This window comes from Drosophila obscura, unplaced genomic scaffold (assembly GCF_018151105.1).
Source record: "Drosophila obscura isolate BZ-5 IFL unplaced genomic scaffold, ASM1815110v1 contig_150, whole genome shotgun sequence".
NCBI lineage: Eukaryota > Metazoa > Arthropoda > Insecta > Diptera > Drosophilidae > Drosophila > Drosophila obscura.
In genome coordinates, this window is record NW_024542736.1 from 9,694,311 (window position 1) to 9,714,361 (window position 20,051).

General features: G+C 41.7%; 1 protein-coding gene across 4 annotated transcripts in view; it reads left to right on the plus strand.

Moving 5' to 3' along the window:
• The first annotated feature begins 996 nt into the window (after positions 1-996).
• LOC111069417 (phosphoinositide 3-kinase adapter protein 1) overlaps positions 997-20,051 on the plus strand; it is a 33,608-nt gene continuing 14,553 nt past the window's right edge. Inside the window, exons 1-5 of one of the 4 annotated variants that reach the window (XM_022359478.2) lie at positions 997-1,366; positions 7,800-8,008; positions 17,567-17,808; positions 17,931-18,118; positions 18,267-18,493. In XM_022359478.2, the coding sequence (XP_022215170.2) occupies positions 7,999-8,008; positions 17,567-17,808; positions 17,931-18,118; positions 18,267-18,493 (667 nt within the window). In that variant the 5' untranslated portion in view covers positions 997-1,366; positions 7,800-7,998. Of the gene's footprint in view, positions 1,367-2,473; positions 2,553-7,799; positions 8,009-16,987; positions 17,430-17,566; positions 17,809-17,930; positions 18,119-18,266; positions 18,494-20,051 lie in introns of those variants that run through there. The other 3 variants (XM_022359479.2, XM_022359476.2, XM_022359475.2) reach the window with 3 other exon arrangements.

Genomic DNA, 20,051 nt, shown 5'->3' on the forward strand with positions numbered 1-20,051 from the left:
AATAGGCATATCCTTTTTCTCCCATTAGTTGGCGTCACTACGGTAGTGATCCCAACTAGGCAATGTACATGTGAGGGATTCGTGCGGCAATCAATGCAATTCGGATCCTGGGGTTCTGCATCACAGGTGATTGCTGAAACGCCATCCAGGAAGTAGAATGCGGCCAGAAATTGGACCATGAACTTCAGAGAAACCATATTGGTCATTCACTCTATGCGGCTTGGAGGACTGTGAATGCGGCTAGACACGCACAAGACTAAATATGAAAGTTTGTTCAGCTGTCTGGCGTGAAGAATCCGCATTTCAAATCGGTTATTGTGAAGGGGCAAAAATTTATTAATATTTTAATTAAACCTAACAAATTAAAATTTTGTATGGATTTATGAGTAGTGTGTATTAGCTGTAAAATGACATACATATGTATATGTTATGTGTATAAGTATACAAAATTAATCATAATACCTATCAATTGCTGTAAGAATCACTCTTTTAATCAACACTCAAAAGAACTGTGGCTTGATCAATTTATCTTACATACTATATGTGGCTACCAATGAAAGGATCTGTATAAAGACTCGAAATAATAGCTTCTTGGACTTACATATTCGTACCTATCCATAGGCATATTATACCAAGGTGTACATTCAAATCGTTTGGCATGGTATAGTAGCTCCCATGGGCACAATCGATATACAAGAGCACCAAAAAGCTTCAGGCCCCAAAGCTAGCCTTTCTTTCGTCTTATCGCTCTTCTCTTTTGTTTGGCGCTCGCTCGCCTCTCTTCAAAGTTCCAACGAAAGAGCACAGCAAATAAATGCAAACGAGCTCCAAAGCGCGCCAAACTTTTTTCCACCCGCTGGGGAGCAACGCGTTTCGTTGTTGCTCTGCTCTGCTTTTATTTTTATTGCTCTGCGCTCTGCTCTGTGCTCTGCTTTGTGCTCTGTGCTCTGTGGGACAGCAACAGTGATCGGGGCAGAGCGAGCGAGCCACTATTTAATTTTCGTTTTGTCGTGGAACGGGAACGGTCCAACGTCCCGATATACTTGTACCGTAGCCGTCCCGAGCAATGCAGCGCGGAAAAGTCGAGTAAAAGCGTTCGTGACTGAATTTTTGTATTTATTTACCGTTGCCTTTGCGGCTTCACTGTGTGTGTGCCCGTATTCGCGTGTGTCTGTGCGTGTGTTTGTGTGTTTCTGTTTTGGTGCTCTTCTTCTTTGTTGGGGCCGAAAGAAAGCAATCAACATTTGGAGCCAAAACAGTGCCGTGCTGTGCCGCCTAACAAGAAAACAATCCAAATAGTTGGCCAAAATAGAGATCTTTAACGGGAATTAAGTGATAATAGTGCGCCATCTAGCGGCCAGAGTGGGTAAGTAGCATTACGGATAAGCTAAATTCCTTTGGAAATGGGCAAAGCAACAAATCTCCTCTGATAGGCATAAGATATAGTCCTCCGATATTTATTAATTTTGGAAAAAGCTATAGCTTTTTTTTAGTAGAATATCTTCAGATATTCAAAAAACTTCAAAAACACTTTTCCCGACATAGATCGATGCTTCCTGGAGGACTTGTGCTCCTACATAAAAAAAAATCCTTTTTGACCTATATTACCAGTGACGTGATGCTGTGAAAGCTGATCAAGAATACATCTATCGTTTTATATGGCAGATACTTCCGTCTATGCGTTACAAACATTTGATCGAAAAGCTTATACCCTACAGCGTACAACGAAAACAAAAAAAGAAAAAGTAACCGCCATCCTTTTGACAGGCGGCGACGACATAAAATGTCAAACTGTCGATCAACATCAAGGCGAAAATATGCAAGATGCGTGTCTCAACTGCTAAGAGGGTCGACTGCTGCCACACACACACACACACACACAGATACACAAATGGCTGCCATTTATGCAATCCCCAAAGCTCTTGGTCCCTCTTCCCGCCAGTGCCCTTCCTTTTTGCCGCGCTTAATCTCAACGCTGATCTCTGAGTTTTGCATGCCTTCCCGTTGCCCATCCCGTTCCGCGCCTGCTGCTCTTTTCTGGAATGCGTTTAATTCGAATTTGAATTTCATCGTTTTATTTTCTACTCTTCTGGTTCCTCTCCTTGATCTCTCCTCCGTCTTCTTCTGCGTGTTCCTCTCTGATTCGCTTGTTTTTACAACGCAAAACACTTGTTAAACGCGAATCCGCACTCTCTCTCTCTGTCTCTGTCTCTATCTATCTGTTTGTGCGTTTTGTGGGGGAAGAAATCAAAGTTAAGGCAAAAATTTAATTAATATTCCCACACACTCCCCAGAAACACACATGGAATACCATGAACAATGTGCTTTTTGTTGCTCCGATCTATCCGTAATTGTTGTTGCACAGATTTCATTTCATTTCATTTTCCATTTGTCATTTTGTGTTTTGGTATCGATCGCGAGTGTTTGTTATTGGTTATTGGCGCTGGGCACACGCTTACTGCACAGGATTATATTGGAGCCTATCTATAGAGAGGTGCCTCCGCTTCACGTCTGAAATCCTCGTTGTCCATCATCTCGCGCTGCAAGATTCGGTACGTGAATAAATCTAAACTATTTTTAGATGGAATTTATGCAATATCGAAAAGAATTTTTACTGTTTCTATGTGACTGGAAATTTAACAATATGCGGATTTATTGAAGTCGAGTGTCTATAGGGTTCTATTAGCTGAAAGTGTTGAAAGTTTAATTTGAAATGGGCAAAGGGAATGCCAGAGAATGCCTCTTTGAAGAAACTGTACCTAAAAATATATTTCTATCAATCAAAAAAGCCTCAAATGAATTTATTATTGAATCTATTGAAGCCAATCAGCCTTTCTGTAACTTGATTTACTAACCAAAGAACCAATCCAAGAATGCAGCTCTCTTCACGTTCTTTATCCCAAAATTCCTTGCTTCCTTATCACCATTCGATGGCGAATTGCAACTGAGAAAATTCTATTAGTTCGCCAATACGCAAACACCTGAAGAACACATGCCAAAGACCATCATCAGCAGCAGCACCACCATCAAACAGATGTTTCATGTGTGTGTGGCAGAAGTGCAGATGCAATAAAAATAGTGGGGCATTCCCAAACGAAATTCCACTCAAATTTAAATGCAAATGAAAATGCAAATGAAAATGCAACAGGTTGCTTGCGATGGGGCGACGACAGACATTTGACAAACGACAAACAATTGAACTCAATTTTAATTGTTGGCCATATTCATTGTTGAAATATTGTGTTAGTTGTGGTTATGGTTGTAGGGCCAATAAAAATTCATCAATTTAACGATCTCATCGAGGTCTTTATGCGCTTGTCAAACAACTTTACATTGTATTTATGTACGAGTACTCGGGCCGTAGTATGTAACCAAAAGCCGAAGCTCGTAAAACGTGCGTGGCGGTGGCAGTCAGAGGCAGCGCCACTCTGTCGCTGCTTTTGATGGTGGTACCACTCGCTGTTGGTGCTTCGTTTCGTCGATGGTGCACCCACATAGTACAATATATGTTTTTTTGGCACAAGTTCGTTGGCTTGGCTGATCGCGATAAGCGGAAAACCGAATAAAATAAAAGACTTGACACAAATGTCAAAAAAGAAGACGAGGCAGCGCATCGAACATTGCGAACACGAGAAATGTCAGAGTGAAGTCCATCTAAAATGCAGACAGCAGGCAAGATTCCTGAGAAATATGTACGTATGCTTGTGTGAGGCTACAGTGCGCATCGAAAGCATAAAACTGTTTTGTGGACTTCGTCTAAATAACAGAATCGATGAAAAAATCGAAAAACTTTCAACTTCTTTGTGTTAAAATTAAAATTTTCCTTTCAAGCACTTATAGCCCTGAAACGCACTGTACGTACATATATGTATTACTATACCTGGCATGATTAATCAAATTTTATGCGAAATCAGTTGTTTAAAGCGGTCGCAAATGAAAACGACAACACATCTTTTTTTTTACATTTCTTGCTAAAAAGAATGCAATGGACGTGTGTGTGGGTGGAATGAAAATGTTTTTGTGGTCCAACATTGCGTATGCGTGTTTTCCATTTGCTATATTCGCTCTCTATGTCTGTCTCTCTGCATCAGCTGTTTGTTGTGCTACATTTTTGCCACAGCTGCTCTTTCCATGTCCCAACGTGCTCCAATTTTCCTAAATAGATATTCAAATAGAGTAAAAAATTCATTTGAAGAGTTTTTCTTTTTTTTATAAATAAATTAGCAACAGAGCTGCAAGCTTTCCTCTCTCTCTCTCTGCTTGCTGTGGATCTCTTTGCTTTCTAGTTTTACTCTTTGAAATGTTCTCTCTTATGGCATGTCTCTTTTTTGCTATGAATATTGTTGAGTATTCTGTTTTGTTCATCCAGCAAATTATTTTAATTGTTTACAAACGTTCTTTTTGTTGTTGCGCAAATAAATTGGCTCCCACTCTGCCGCTCTGACGTATTGCTCGTCGATTGTGAATATTTATTATAAATGTTATTGGCATTGCTCTGCCCGTCGCTTTTGAATAACTTAATTTTTTTTCGTTTCTTTATTGGCCGTTTGACAAATTCGAAAAGCCAAAACGCTGCCGAAGAACGCCTCAATTGATTTATTCGATTTTATTCCGTCTCGTGCGGCGCTCAATTGCAAAACTCTGGGGGTATACGCGGAATAAACGATCTTGTAAATTGCTCTCGCATATCGTCAATCTTCTGAATCGCCTATTGTCGAACTTTTCCTTTCCCCATTCCGCCTCTCTCTCTCTCTTCGGTCTCTTTCTTTTGTGTAAGTGCAATTTTACGTGCCGAAATTCTGAAAATATAAAATTGTGATAAATCCATCGAAAATATGTCATAAAGCTGTGCATTTAAGGAGTGGACCACCCATTGCTCAAGTGAGTGGAAGCGTCTGCGATATAAACCACACATCTAGAAGATCCTACTTGCTTCTAAAACTTCAATGGAATATTGATTTAGCTCTGAGAAGTGAAAATGCAAATCATGAATGTTGAAGTTGCATTTATTCAAATATTTTATAGGATATAAATTTTTAGATTTGTTTTTTTAAATCAAGTCTATGAAATTAATCTGGGAGGTATAATTCGAGGATTAGAAGAGCATTGATGTACCCAACTTGATAGCATATGTATACAATAATAAAAAAGAAAGCCTGTTGGAAAGTTCACAAAAGATATTCCTACTGACATTACACTGACTTGAAAAATTAAATGCCGATACCCAAAAATGAATATACATTTTTTCAAAGAGTATTCATCACTATCGAAAATGATAAGCACTGGAGACTCATCTTCATCATTTATTTATAGATAAAATCAACTATTTATAGATACTTGCAGAATTATTTAGCTGGCCAAAAGTACTTGAACGATTTGTTTATATCAGCATCAAGTGAAATTGATTAACCACTAAATACGCACAATAGAAATTTCAGGTGAATTCGCAGACAGGTGCCAGAGACAGAGGTGTATACGTGTATACGTATGTATGAACGAGTGGCACAAGAGATATGGCAGAGCAATCCCCATGACAGCTGTCTCCATGCCATACTCCATGCTCCATGCTCCACTTGATCTTGTGCGTGTGCTTTTTGGGGCTGGAGCTGGAGCTGTATGCTGATGGATGTCGCCAGGGGCACATTAATCCCGCTTCCATGCTTCATGCACGGACTGTTGTTGTCGATGCTGCGGCTACTGCTGCTACTGCTGCTGTCGCTACTGGTGCCCCGGGCAACGTCGCATTTACCTAAATTGGAATATCCGGTAAAACGTAATGAAAATCGTAGCAATCAAGCCAAAAACACACACAGAAACACAAGGGAAAGAGAGCAAAAGAGAGGGGAGTATAGGACGTACACGCTCACATTGATATGCAAATGAATGTCACCATCTTAAATGAAATAATCGTCTTAAACGAAGGCAGAACATCAGCTGTCCCCGAACCCCAATCCTCATACCCCCCAGTCCCAGTTCCAGACCCAATTTCAATTCCAATACCAAACCCAAACCCCTGCCACAATCGTTCAGATTCGTAAGCTTTAATTGCTTTTCTTCTCTCTCTCAGTTCTCGTCTTTTATGGCTTATTTACTATAATAATTCCATTCTTTTATGGCATATAAAAAACCAACCATCTCTAATATATTCCACAGAATACTCAAACAATTTTCAATGTCATATCTTCCGCACGAGTTATTCTCGATTTTTGCCACTAAATTTAGATATTTCTGGGTAAACATTTAAAATGTGAAAGAAACAAAAAAAACAAAGAGTACTGCAAGTACATAGTTTTGTGGCTCGATAAACACTTTCAAGTATTCGAATTGGGTTACATTGTTGTAAACAATATAATTTTGGTTAAAAATAGTGAGAGCTGCTTGTTGGGTAAAAGTTTTCTATTCATTTTTCTGCGAGGAAAGAGAGAAGTACACAAGATATTTAATTTCAACTATGAGTAAGTAAATATTAAATTTAGATAGTGGTACTTTGATAACTTTGCTTTTAGATGAGTAATTGGTGTCACAGTAGATCCAAAATGAATCAAAAATAGTTCCAAAGAGTTATAATTATATCTTTACAAATATGTTTATTCTATTCTAAACTATTACATCTAAACTACGCAAAAACAAGCCCATTATTGGTTTAAAAATATGAAATCTACATAATAAACAGAATAGAAAATTCTGATGAGCTTAGCCGGAAATACCATTGCAATAACATCCATTCTGTGGAACAAAGGAAAACTAAATTCCCAGCAACAAACTTCATAACATCATGAACCTGTAGAACTCTTCCATTTATGCACTATGTTGAAACAAATAAATCATCTCGGGACGGGACCCTTAGATCTACATACATATGTTTATGAAATCAGATTGCGAACCAATATAAAAATCAATCGAAACAACAAGAAAAATTCCTTAAATCAAAACTTTTCCATCAAGGTTTCGACACAAATTCATTTCGAGAACACGAGGGAATTTGTAAATATATATATATATATGTATAGAAGGCCCCAAACCGAGCACCTCCGCCCCCCATGGAAGTGCAAGTAAAATGGTCAAGTGTTGATGTATCGATGCCAGCGATTGCGAAGTTCATTGGAGAACTGTTTGTTCGCACCAAATCAGAATAGAAATCAATATGCATTGTGAATATGAATATGAATAGTCTTATAAATGAGAAATATGCCAATAAAAATATTTGTGGCATTTCAGACTCCCCAACTAGGGTTACCCTGCCGTACACACATACCGTATACATATGCGGTCGGTCGTGTATATTTTATGGGCCTTGTACTTAATAATTTGTGGCACTAATTGCGGTCGGTGCTCTGCGGTCTGCGGTCTACGTTCACTCCGATGGTTGTCACAATTTAAACTCGTCTGAGAGGAAGTTGTAAAATAGATAAAACAAAAAACTAAAACTAAACAAACTTTCCGAATGCATCTCCAAAATAATTATTCATATGCAGTGGGGTGGGGGGGTTTTTTGGGTGGGATGTTGGCTGCACGTTGCTGCATTTCCGGGCGTGAATTTGAGTGTGTGTTGTTTTTTTTTGGGGGGAAAACTTGTTGCTTCCGCTAGAAAATATTCATAAATTTCCCACTCAAACCGTTAGGCCCTTGATGGCTTCGTTGAAACCTTTGGCTTTCCACTTGATACTTTAGTTTTAATTCGTCTCTTCCCAGCCATATTTATCGGTATTGTTGCTGCTTTGCCATGCGCATATTTAATTGAAAAAACTTTATTTAATATTAATTATTATGCTTCCCTATCTATTTTCCATGTTTCACAGGTCTCTTTCCCATATATGCGACCAAAACTTTGACTGTTCGTATCCGCCGGAAGCTCCTTAACGGGCCAGAACAAGTGCAAAGCCCCCCAACAGGTGGAAGGAGGAGACTCCCCAACTCGAAGGAAGCCACTGCAATAGAGAGTGGGCTAACGAAACTTCAGTTGTCATAGAGGCACAAAATTATTCGTAGGCAGTAAAGATGTCTGTGGGTGAGTATACAAACTGTTTGGGGAAAGGGTTTGAAGAACCTTTTTTTGTATGGGATAAAGTTTTAAGCGCTTCCGATTCCAGTTCGTAAATATTCAAATATGTTTTTGGTAACTCAATCTTAGAGAATTATCAGAAGATTTCCAGCTCGTTGAGGGATCTAAGGGATTCAATGATTTTTACAGGATAGGCTTAAATTGTACTCGAGTAATATTTTTTTTAGCTTACTTTTTGTTTCCTTTACTGTCCTTTACTTGTAAATCCTGTAGTAGCCCCAAGTTCATTCTTCAGCCCTCACATATTCTCTTAGACAAAGTAATTAACAACTCTTTTTGGTTGTCCACACTCCAAAACCCCCAATCCTTGTAGCAACATGTTATATAGATATATCTGAGGGTTCTCCACAAAGCGTTGTTGCATGTCCAGTACATGGCATAAACATGACAAACTCGTTCACGCCCCGAGGCTCACTTGACACCAAATCACGCAGGGGTACAGGGGCACATTGGGTATTGGGTATTGTGTATTGTGTATCCTCCTTCATGGCATTCCATTCCTAATGATCATGATCGGCCCACGAAAACTACTGTGAAAGTGGAATAAGTGAATACGAGAGTATGGGAGTACACGAGTACGTACACACATTGCATTGGCAATTTCCCAGAACGCCAACGCATTTATCTTACAAACTCGAACGATTAGTCGTCCGGGGGCCGAGGCGAACTGGAGCAATCCACTTAAGATTGTCTCCGAATCGAAGGGAAGCGCCCGGGGGCGGGGCCAAGATCGTGTAGATCGGGGGCTAGGCTCTAGTTAGAGACAGAGGCCCACCTAAAAACGGCAAAGTGCGATATTTTCCCAGGCAAAGACTTTTCCATACATTAGTGTATCCATTAGATACTTTCCACGACTCGCTGCCACTCACAGAGACAGGCAGCAGGCAGGGGTAAGACCAGGCAGGTCATCCATCAATTTGTGTGTTTGGAGCAATCATAATAGAGATAATACTCGTGAATACTGCGAGCACAATGAATAATAATAAATAACAAATCAAATGTTTGGGCACCCCATCCATACAGGGCAGCCTCTAATTAGTCAGATTTGTGGCATGTATCTGTATCTCTGCAGTGCAGCATTTTCTTCTTGGTTTTTTGTTATTATTATTTTTATTTATGTGTGTCCGCTCACTAGAACAAATAATCGGGCAGCTGATATGGGAAATGGCGCAATTAAAATACAAAAACTCGAAACTTCGAGTCTCTGGAGCAACGGAGGGGTGGAGAGGCTCGGCTCGGCTCTCCGAAGAGGAGGGATGGGAGTGATGGCACAGTCCACAGTGGCAGTCCCTCCCCTGGTCGTGGTCCATTGCCCGCATCTACAAAACATTCTTATAAATAGTTTTTGTCGCCGCTCTCTATGTAAATCATTCATTAAATCTGCATTGAATTTCGTTCACTCATTCATTCGTTCGTTCGTTCGTTTGCACATTTTAATTGCACTCTCTGTTTATATTCGCTTGGGAGCTATTCGCTTTATGGCCATTCATTCAACTTCTCGATTCATTCATTCACTTTGTGATGGAGTGGTGTCTGATGTTGGATTCGCTTACTTAGTTCATTGACTCATTTGTGAGCGAGTTTGATTATCCAAAAATGATTCAAATAAAAAGGTTTAATTAATAAAGATACCTAGAAAATTATTTGCGTCATCGAAGGGCGAACAGGTAGCAATGTAATGGATGAATATTATAGGACATATGTACATACGTATGTACATACATATGTATAAACGAGTATGTAACTATCTGCTTAATCTTCTGAATTCGAATATCCGAATAATATCTTGATGCAATTTATTCAAAATTCGTACACAATCTGTACTGAAAAATTTTCAATAATTGTGAGTCACTTTGAACGTCATCGAATGGGGATGATCAATACGTTTTTGCATTGTAAAGCCGGAGGCACACCTAAAATAATAATTAAATACTCTCTGTAAATATTTACGCAAATTAATTTTCGCTTGTTCGGGGGGGGCTTAAGGAATTGTGGGGGCCTTTGTTTCGCCAACATTCCATGCCTCCTCGCGTCTGGCAGTTGGCAGTCGGCAGAAGATAAAGAAATCTATTAAGGCTGCCGTCAGACATTGGGTAAAAGTGGACCAGAGACCCGACCCCAATTGGTTGTTGCTCCTCGAGGCCGGTCTCCATTGCCAGTCGCCAATCGTCGTCAATCGCCACTGTCGTCACAGACATGTGGGCACTCGGCCACCGTTTACGCAAATTCGCATGTCATCTGCTTAATTGTGAATATCTCTGGTGTATCGTTGATTATCGTTCATGTCTCAATTTCTTTTACGAACCATTTGTGCGGCCATCCTGTAGCTGCTCCATCCAGACAATTCTGCCTTTGGCTTGCTAAAAATACCACAAAAGACATTAGATGTCGCCAGACACTCATCTGCTACAAATGATTCTTCATAATTGAATTACATGGCCAGCGACAAGAGCGTAAAAATTATAATTACACACCTCATAATCATAGCAAAACAGAAGAGCTGAGTGGGAGTTTTTGGGGTAGGTAATACAAATAGGGAACAGTGATGCTGTCTAGGGCCGCCGCACCAGACACAGAGTCCTCGGAGGAATGTTGATCAACATTTTCTGTAAAGGAAAATCCAACGATGCGTGCCGAGAGACTTTGCATCCAAGTGGATACAGTGGAAAGAGTGGATACAGTGAAAAGAGTGAAAAGTGTGTGGGTTGGGATGGTGGACTGAATGCTGGCCCCCGATTCAGATCTGCAACATTTTCCTAATTCCAAAGTCAAGCAAGTGGGAACAATGAAAATTTATGTCGACAGCTACATATGAGGAAATGCTCACAGCATTTTGAGTAGGAGATCGTAGACCATTAGCCTAGAGTTCAAGCAGGGGAAAAAATAAATATTTGTTGAGATTTTCTGAGGATTAAAAAGAACCTAATATATTAAAAGACCTCTCAAATTAAATGATTCCCAAACTATCTGTAAAGATTCTAGATTTTGGCTAAACGTTCAGCGTGCAAATATATGTATTAGAATCAAACCAAAAAAAATCTCAATGATCTCCAGAACAATCTTTGCGCCTCCGAAACATCTTCAATTGTGCGTCGTGCGTTGTGCGTCGTACTCCCCTCCGAAGATCTCGTATTACAAGTGCAGTCACAGCGAAATAAATCAAAATTTGGTAGTGAGTTCGTGTGTGCCTCAAGATAGATGCTTTGTACAGCAACAAAAAACTGAAAGAAACGACGAGCCTAAGTGCAAAGCGTTACAAGATCAACAGCATCATTATAAACGTCAGCGGAGCTAGAAAATGGGGAAAATGGAACTGCGGTGGGGGTTGGGGTGAGTCGCGAGTGAAGTTGCCAAGGCGATGGCGATGGCGATGGCGATGGTGTAATTAATGCACCACTGATCCTCCAGGGTATGCCAATTGACATTTAACATCAACCTGTGGTCGGGCTTCAACTTCATCAATGCAACCACAATGGAGCCATCCCTTAAGTTATGTCATCCGAAAGACTGGGGAATGGGATGCCAACGAGCAACTGCGCACAAAGATTTCCTGGTACATGCCTTCCTTCTGGGGAAGATTCCCTGGTAAAAAAAAAAGAAGACACGCGCTCCACAGGGGAGCAGGGAGTAGGTAATGCTGATGGAAACAGGGACATGGATATGTAGTATATGGCCATGGCACGGGGGATTGTAATGGAGTTTACAGCAGATCTTTTTTTGAGTTTTTTTCTGTTTTTTTTTCTTCGTTTTTCACGGAAGAGAACCTTGTCATGTGCTCGGTGCGAGTTTCCATTAAGAAAATAATTAAACATTTGTTTTGTTGCCCGCAGCCCAGAGCCCACAGCCCAGCGAGCTGTCCGTATGCGGAGGAGAGTGACGAGGAATTGAAATCTGTTGAACAGATGTCTGGGCGGCTGCCGTGGCGGCTCTTGTCCGTGGATTTATGAACGTGCAGCGACGTTTATATGCATTTCCAAACACCTTTTCGGCATGGTAGTTCTTATAAATAACATTTAGTATTGGCAACAATGGGTTAACATAGGTACACCCATCCCCATGCCCTCCCCCACGACAGTATTTTCGATGGATGTCAACCACACAAAAACAGCGACCAATACAACACTCAAGTGCCATAAAACCAAAGATCATAAAAGTGTTTATTTGATTTCTGATTGCATCGGCGACACCTTTTTCCAGTAGCCATGCCGTTCGCCCACACTCTCATCAAATGTATCTGCCAGGTAGAGAGATTTGTATGTACATCTTCTCACCTCACACCAGCACACTTTCTTTCGCCTGCTGTCTCCTGCTTTCACTTCCCAAACACATCCCTTTCTTATGTGGTTCTGTCTCCTTATTCTTTGCCCTGTTCTTTGGCATTTCCGTTGTGGATTTTTCTCGAGTGGCGGCGGCACATTAACATGGAGTACACGTGCCGTGCCGTGCCACGATCGGGCGGACTATCGAAATTTTGGTTTTCGGCTTTGGAATTTTTAATTACTAAATCTTTGGTCGCATCCTCCTTTTCGCAAGTTGTTTTTCCTCAGTTTGTCGAGTGGTCCCTTTCGGGCCTCCCTTCTCAATTTTCAGGGCACTTTACTTCCGCTGCTGTGCCGAAGATCTCGAATCCGTGGGCGGAACTCTTCACAACTATTTTATGGACTTTTGTTTTCCTTTTCGGGAAAACTAAAATAACACTTTTGGATCTGCATTTTATGGGTTTTTAAATCCAAAGACTTGCCACGAGAGCCCTTTTTATGATCGATTGATAAATATAGCTCCAGAAAACTGAGCAAACGACAAATTAATGATGTTTGGAGAAAAACATATGCATAGGAAGTAAAACTCAACTTTACTTTGAGCCTAAGCTTAGCCTCCTTGCAGCTCTTTTTGTGTCCCAAACGCATTATTGATTCCATAAAAATATTATTTAAATTTGATAAATCTTTTGGGGAAATGGATTTTCGTTAAGGTTTTCCATGGAACCACTTCGTGTGCACCTGCAACAGTCGGGAATGAATAATTTCAATAATAATAACAATAAGAATCATGGGGGTCCCCCCTGATTGTTCAGCGTCGCGCCATGTTGCCAAACTTCCGGGCAGACATGCGCCGCAATCCCCTCGTCTCGTCTTTTGTGCCACCGTGTTGCTTTTGTTCCCCGTGTGTGTGTGTGCCTGCGTGCCCCTTCTTTGGGGTTAAATCATAAAAACTGGAAAATAATAAACAAAACATTTCAATTGAACGTGAAGGAAAACTCGTAGTGCACATAAAATGACTCAAAAATGCTATTCCATTCGGGGGGAAAATAGATGCTGAAGCGGGTGGTATCCGTATGAATACTCGCATGACTATCCCGGAATTCGTATGAAAAAAGGCTGAGTAAATAGGAGCATGCTTCGAGAGAAATATTTAGATTCAACAAAATAATAAGCAAGAGCGGAATGTGATCTTCCAGTTGCCGAAGCATTGAATACTCTTGCAGATCGATTGGAATTATGTCAGCTATAATATATAATATAATATATCAAAATTCATTTGATTTGAATCAAATTTTGTCGATTTTTCTGTGCTTATCTGCTCAAAAATACATTCCTATATCCTCTTTAATCTCAAACATAAATTCGGAAATCGCAATGCTCTTCCCTTTGAAAGTGTACAATAACATTGCGCACAATACTCCTGCTGTAGTCCCGTCTCGTGGCAAGTGGCAACCGAATGGTGCAAGCCCTGCATACATGTACATTGGAACTACGCAATATAGGGAGTGCCACTGAGGAAGGTCTTGTCAGGCCGATGGCAGCACAATTTACGACAACAATGTAACAAATCAAAAATTCACAATTACGCACTTGTTCCCCTTGCCCCCCCAACAGCTCTTTTGGCCAGCTTCCTGTTTGGCCAAAGACTTTCCTTAGACGGGTTTTCTTCCATTTGATTGCAACTATTATATGTTTGATTATTTGTTCAGGCCATTTAAAGCAATTAATACCATTGATTTTATGGCCTAATGATGACTTCTTTGAGATTGTCTTGACAAGGGATTTGGCTGTTATAAAACGGTTTTGTTGATATAAATCAAACAATTGATAAAGAACACGGTTAAAATACTATAATAAAGTGTAGAGTGATCAATAATGGATGATTAATTGGTGAGCAAATCTTTTGAAACATAATCAGAAATTATTCATGCAACATTTCAAAATTTATCTGAACATTTTCGCATTATTGAGAAATCTAAAATCGGAAATTCCTTTCATTTTATTTCGATCATTTTCTGGGAAATTTTAAAGATTTATATATTTGTTTATGAAATATTTCTTTAATTTCTTATTCAAAGTATTTCCATTCATAAATCATTTTAGGGAAAAACAGCACGAAATGGGTCCAATTACTCATATGACGTATCCATATTTTGCTTGAGTTAAAATTCCTTAGCCAATCGGCTAAATAGTAGTAGTACGAAGTATTTGAATATTTTATTATGCCAATCATCTTCAACTTAATAAGAGTACGCCAAAACTGACCCCAGAGAACAACAATGCCAGAGAGGGATCTCTGTAGAAGAATGGTAGCAAGCGTAATTAACCTGTCAGCGCCATAGAACAATCAGCAAGAGTGCAACAAATGGCGTCCGAAAGGAAACCAGCAGCAACAATGCTGCTCTGGCTCCACTTGGAGCTCTAACTAGACAAAGAAGGAGAGGTTACAGCTAGTAGAAGCGACTACAGATTTACGACTCGTCTAGGGAGAGAACCCACTTCCCCGAGCAGCAGCAGTCGGCAGCAGTCCCAGAAGAGTGCCCTGCCACGTGAAGCGTGCTGGCGAAGACAACCATTTGACATTTATGTGCAGGCAAATGCATTTCCACAAGTACAACAATCGACTGCAAGTACCCGAGGAAGAGAGAGGGAGATGCGGTTCAAGATCATTTGCATCCACCAGACACACATGCACCGATACAAAGATACACTTACGGGTAGAACAGATACAAAGATACAGTGTCACTTGCTCCCATCGCATGGAGTGGCACTCGAAGAACAGCCATCTTCTCGCCTTTATAGACTACGAAATGTGCAATTTCTTTTTACTTTTACGAGTTTTCCATTGGTCCCAATGTGCAGTGCATCTGTCTGTCTGTTGCTGGTCGGGGTTTGTTGGCCCAGTCCCTGTTCAGAGAGGCCCAGAGTCCACTTAGGAATTCCATAGACAGACCACATGGAGTCGGATCACATTTTGCCACTTGAGTTTTCCTTTGGGCAAAAGTGAAAATGTGTTCGTTCCCTGCACTCTTTAATGTGCATATGGGTGCTGTGCTCGTGTTTGGGCCTTTGATGCTCTCACTCTCGAGTTGCAGTTCCTGTACTTCCCCTTAATGTGCCGGGAATATGTCGCCTTTTATTATGGTCTTCTATTTTCGGCACTGCTGCTCTCTATGCTATGGTCGCTGCTCTCTATGGTCTCTGCACCCATCAATGGTGACAATTTCCATGTGCCCAAAGCCGGCAGACTGTAGAAAATGTTGCAAAATGTTCTGCGCCATTGGTTATTTTGTTTTGAACTGAAGACATTGCTGAAGGATGAGAGTAAACTTCAACTTCAACTCCAATTTTGTTTTCTTCAATCTCTGTAGCTCGCTTTCTCACACTATTCCCTGCCCTCCCAATATTATGTTCTTTTCTCATGGTCTTGGGAATATATTCTAAAAAAACAAACCAAAATAATCTCATAAATGTTTCCTTCAACAAATGACAGAAGACATCATCGCAATCATGCAACCGAGAGACCGAGAACCCAACCACAGACAACACGCGGCATAGAAATTCAAACTTTGACACTGATAAGACGTGGGGAATACTAAACGGGGAGTGTGGAGTTCGTTGGGACTTCTATTTCTGAAACTTTACCCATCGGAACTCATCAAAAATTCATGACGGTACATGGGGCTGAGGGGAATGGGAATCCGAATCGTGAAAACATACAAAGACGAAGGCGAAGACGCAGGCGAGGGCGATGATAATTTGATCATGCGAAAAACGCACGCAAATGAAAAACATGCGCAGGTACAACAACAACAACAACAATGTCCCTCAGGAAAAGTGAGTTTCCCTTTGGCCATAGAGTTTTGTTTTTCCCTTATCCATGGAGTTTTCCCCTGCGAAGAGGAGGCGGAGGCGGAGGCAGAGCGAACCCTGTGGCAGAGGACAGGACAGGGATCGACGTTGTGTTGTGAGTGGGTGCAAGGCGCAATGTGGCAACCATATTTAAACACTGATCTCGTATGTGTGTGTAAGTGTGCGAGCGAGAGGGCTATCTGTTTTTATGCTGCTGCTGCTGCTGCCGCCGCTGCTGCTGCGCTGCCTCTTCGACTGTATTGCGGCGTACAGTGGAACGACTGCATGATACATTTATTAATAAATAAGTAAATAAGTAAAGTCAACAATGGAAACCACAAGTTACGAGAATTTGTATTTATTTAAATTAAAAATTAAATCAAATTATTAAAATTAAAAAAAGAAATGCCATTAGTTGCTTTTCATGATTAATAAAATACAATAAATGAAGTTCCAAAAAAAGTGTTCATAAAACATAATTCTATTTATCAGAATGTATTACAAAAGTATTACAAAATACAATAGTTCAAAATGCAAAGCTTTTAGTTTCATTTGAATATTTTTATTTTACACCACAAAAGAGTGGAAAGGTTCCACTGTGCGTAGCATGCCCCGTGCGCGTTGATGGAATTGAATTGAAGTAGAAGCAGTGCATGGAAAATAAAAACCAAAACCGAAGAGCAGCGGCCGAGCAGAGGAAAGCAGCAGCGGGCAGCGGGCAGAGGAAGGCGGCAGCGCAGTGTTTTGTTCTCGTTGAAGTTTTAGAATTTATTCAGTTTCGGGATGTCAATGAAGAAGCACGCGCTGCGCCTCCAATGAAACTTCTCAAATAGCAAACAAAAATTCCAAATCGGAAAACAAAACACAAATTTGATTTAACATCAATTTTGAATTGGAATTTACGAGAATTGCATTTTGCCGCGTTTATCAATCAATCAATCAATCAATCAGTGAAACGGACACAGTGAAATCCACGAGAGTTTTTGCCAATTTTGGCACTCATCATTTGTTTTTGTGTGTTTGGAACTTTACGCGACCTTTTGCGCGCCTTTTGTGTGACTTTTGGCGCGTGCGCAGGCGCAGTAGTGAAAGTAACCGATGCCTCACAAATCAAGGCAGTGAATTGTGGCAGAGACATTGTAGAGGGAGTGGCAGAGAGAGAGAGAGCAAAAGCAACTAAAGCAACAAACCCCAAAGCAGTTAGGATCTCAAGATGTTTGTCACTGTGGATAATACAAACACCTTCTTCTCAGGTACAGTTCTGGGAAAGAGAAGAAATAATAATAGGCCACCAATCGAATATGTTAAATCCCTTCCCACTAATCCCTTGATATAACCCCCCAAAACCCCTTTTTTAGCCCCCAATAACCCCCTTTTTTTTAACCCACAGATAATCCCTATTATTTCTGCAATGACACCAAATCTCCACGCACACCCGACTCCCAGTCGTCCAGCAGGGGCTTCTCGCTGTTCAAACGCCGCAACTCGAAGGGCAGCAGCAGCCCTCGGCCCATGGTGGTGTCCAATCCGGAACAGATGCGTCTGATCACATCCGCCAATCTCGACACAACGGCCACCATGGCCTTTGGCAGTCCGCGCGGCAGCTTCAACTCCCTGGGCGGCTTCTCACAAGTGAGTGTAGTACATCGGATTGGAGTTTCTGGCTTCTGGTTTATCTGAATCTGAATCTTCCACTGCCACTTCCTGTCGAGTGTTTTTGTCTAATGTTCCGCCCTCTTCCGCTCTCCCATTAGCAATCGTTTGAACTGCAGCCGATGCAGCAAATGTATCGCCAGCGATCGTCCAATTCACACTCGGAGTCGCGGGAGTTCCGCGAACGCCTCGGCTCCTGCAATGAGACGCACAGCTCCCAGTGCCCCGGCGCGGGAGCGGGAGGCACAGAGCACGACGAGGTCTTCAATCCGCTGACATCGCCAACAAGGTGAGTGATCAAGATCGGGATGGGGATGGGGATGGGGGTGCCTGCCGGTGACAGGATGTGTTTTTTTTTGCCATGCAGCTGTTGACAGTTTTACTCCATGCTAATCGTTGCCATACCATTCCATTCCATTCCTCATTCCTTATTTTAGCAGCAAATCCCATCGCCATCACACACTGCCAAGTGGCGGCGGCGGCGCTGGAGGAGCACGACGCCATTCGTTTGGCAATTGGTCGCAGCAGCAGGGCGATCGGCAGCGCCAGAACACAGCCACATCGATGGGCCTGGGCTCCCCGGATGAGGTGCCCAGCATGATGGCTCCACGGCCGCCCGTCCATTCGCCCAACAAATTCCGCGGCACCTCCCATCGACGAAGAGGTAAGTCCACAAAATATTATTTTTTTTGTATTCACTTATTTTGGGGGCAAAACTTTATAGAAGGCGACTTGAGGTGTGACTTAAGATGCTGCCACAAAATATTTCTCTCGTCTACAAATGTCACCTGTGTTCCCTGTAGTCCAATATACCCGCTCCAGTATTCTCAGCTCTCTATACCCGACCACTCCGCCCTGGCATTGACAGAGACAAAGACAAAGTGTTTGGCAAATTGCATTCCCTGCCCTCGATTCGCGTTCGCATTTTTGCACTTTGGCGGCTGTCAGTCCCCCTGGCCTGAGGTACCCCCCTCCCAAACGAAGCTTTGCATCACGTTTGCATATTAAGCGCCTCGCTCTGCTCCTCTGTTTGCCCGCTGCTCTGCTTCTCTGCTGCCCGGCAGGCGCCATCGATCTCGCGCCCCTGTGCCCCATTTCATGTCCCCTCCAACAACCGGGGGAGGAAGGGCGCCTTCAAGCCTCACTTGCTGCATTTAACAACATTGCAATGTTTAACCAAGTGATAATTGTAATCGGGGGTTTTGTTCGTGCAGTGGATCGATTGTCGCCAGAGAGTCGCCAGAGAGACACCGCCACCGCCTCCACCTCTGGGGCTTCTGTTTTCTGTTTACTGTGTTGGGTTTTGTGCTGGGGATCGTAATGAGGCGACGCTGACTGACATTTGTGACTGGCCTGACATTGACAGTCCTCCACGCCATGATGTATGCCACTGAGGCGGGCCGCTGCATGCCAGATTCCAGTCCGCCGCCCCTAGAATATAAGGAATATACACACAGATCCGCACATCTGCCTTCATCCTATATATCGTACGAGTATATATATATATATATATATAGTATCCCCCAGTTAAAGTCAGTCAGTTTATGGTTTATGATCCATTCAGGACTTCGCTGCACGATCGTTGTGTATTCATCAAAACGTTTTCAAGGTTTCCCTTTTCTTGACACTGAGATATGATGGATACTCTCTGGATATGATTTAAGACTTTCGGAGTGACTGATAATCCCAGAGAGATTATCTCTTGAAGAGCCACTTGAAAATGGCTTCTAGGTGAGTGTTTGAGTGGTTTTCCTTTTGGAATGATATTCGTTCTGTAAAGAGCAGTGATTGCATTTCCAATTCTAGCACTTGATATTTCCGATTGGATCTCTCCTCCATTTCTGTTGTTTATCCTGCTACTTTGATGGATATTATTTTATGGAAATTCCCCTTATTTTTCAGCTAAGAATATAACGCCTTTGCCTTGCCGCATTAAGCGACTAAATTCTCATTCATCTACTCCCATTACTCCCCATTTGAATTGACCCACTTCTCGCACTCCCTACTTTGTCGTTAGGGCAATCTATTTCGTACTGCTCCTTATATGGAACTCTGACCAATTCCATTCAATCAGAGCCAAGCACTTGGTGTCTTGGGGGGCAATTAACCCACAACACCCACATGCAATTCCGTTTTAACACCTTAAATTATGGCCGATGGAAAACAAACGAAAACTTTGCCATATTTGTGGGTGTTCCAATGCATTTTCCCCCCCACCCCAC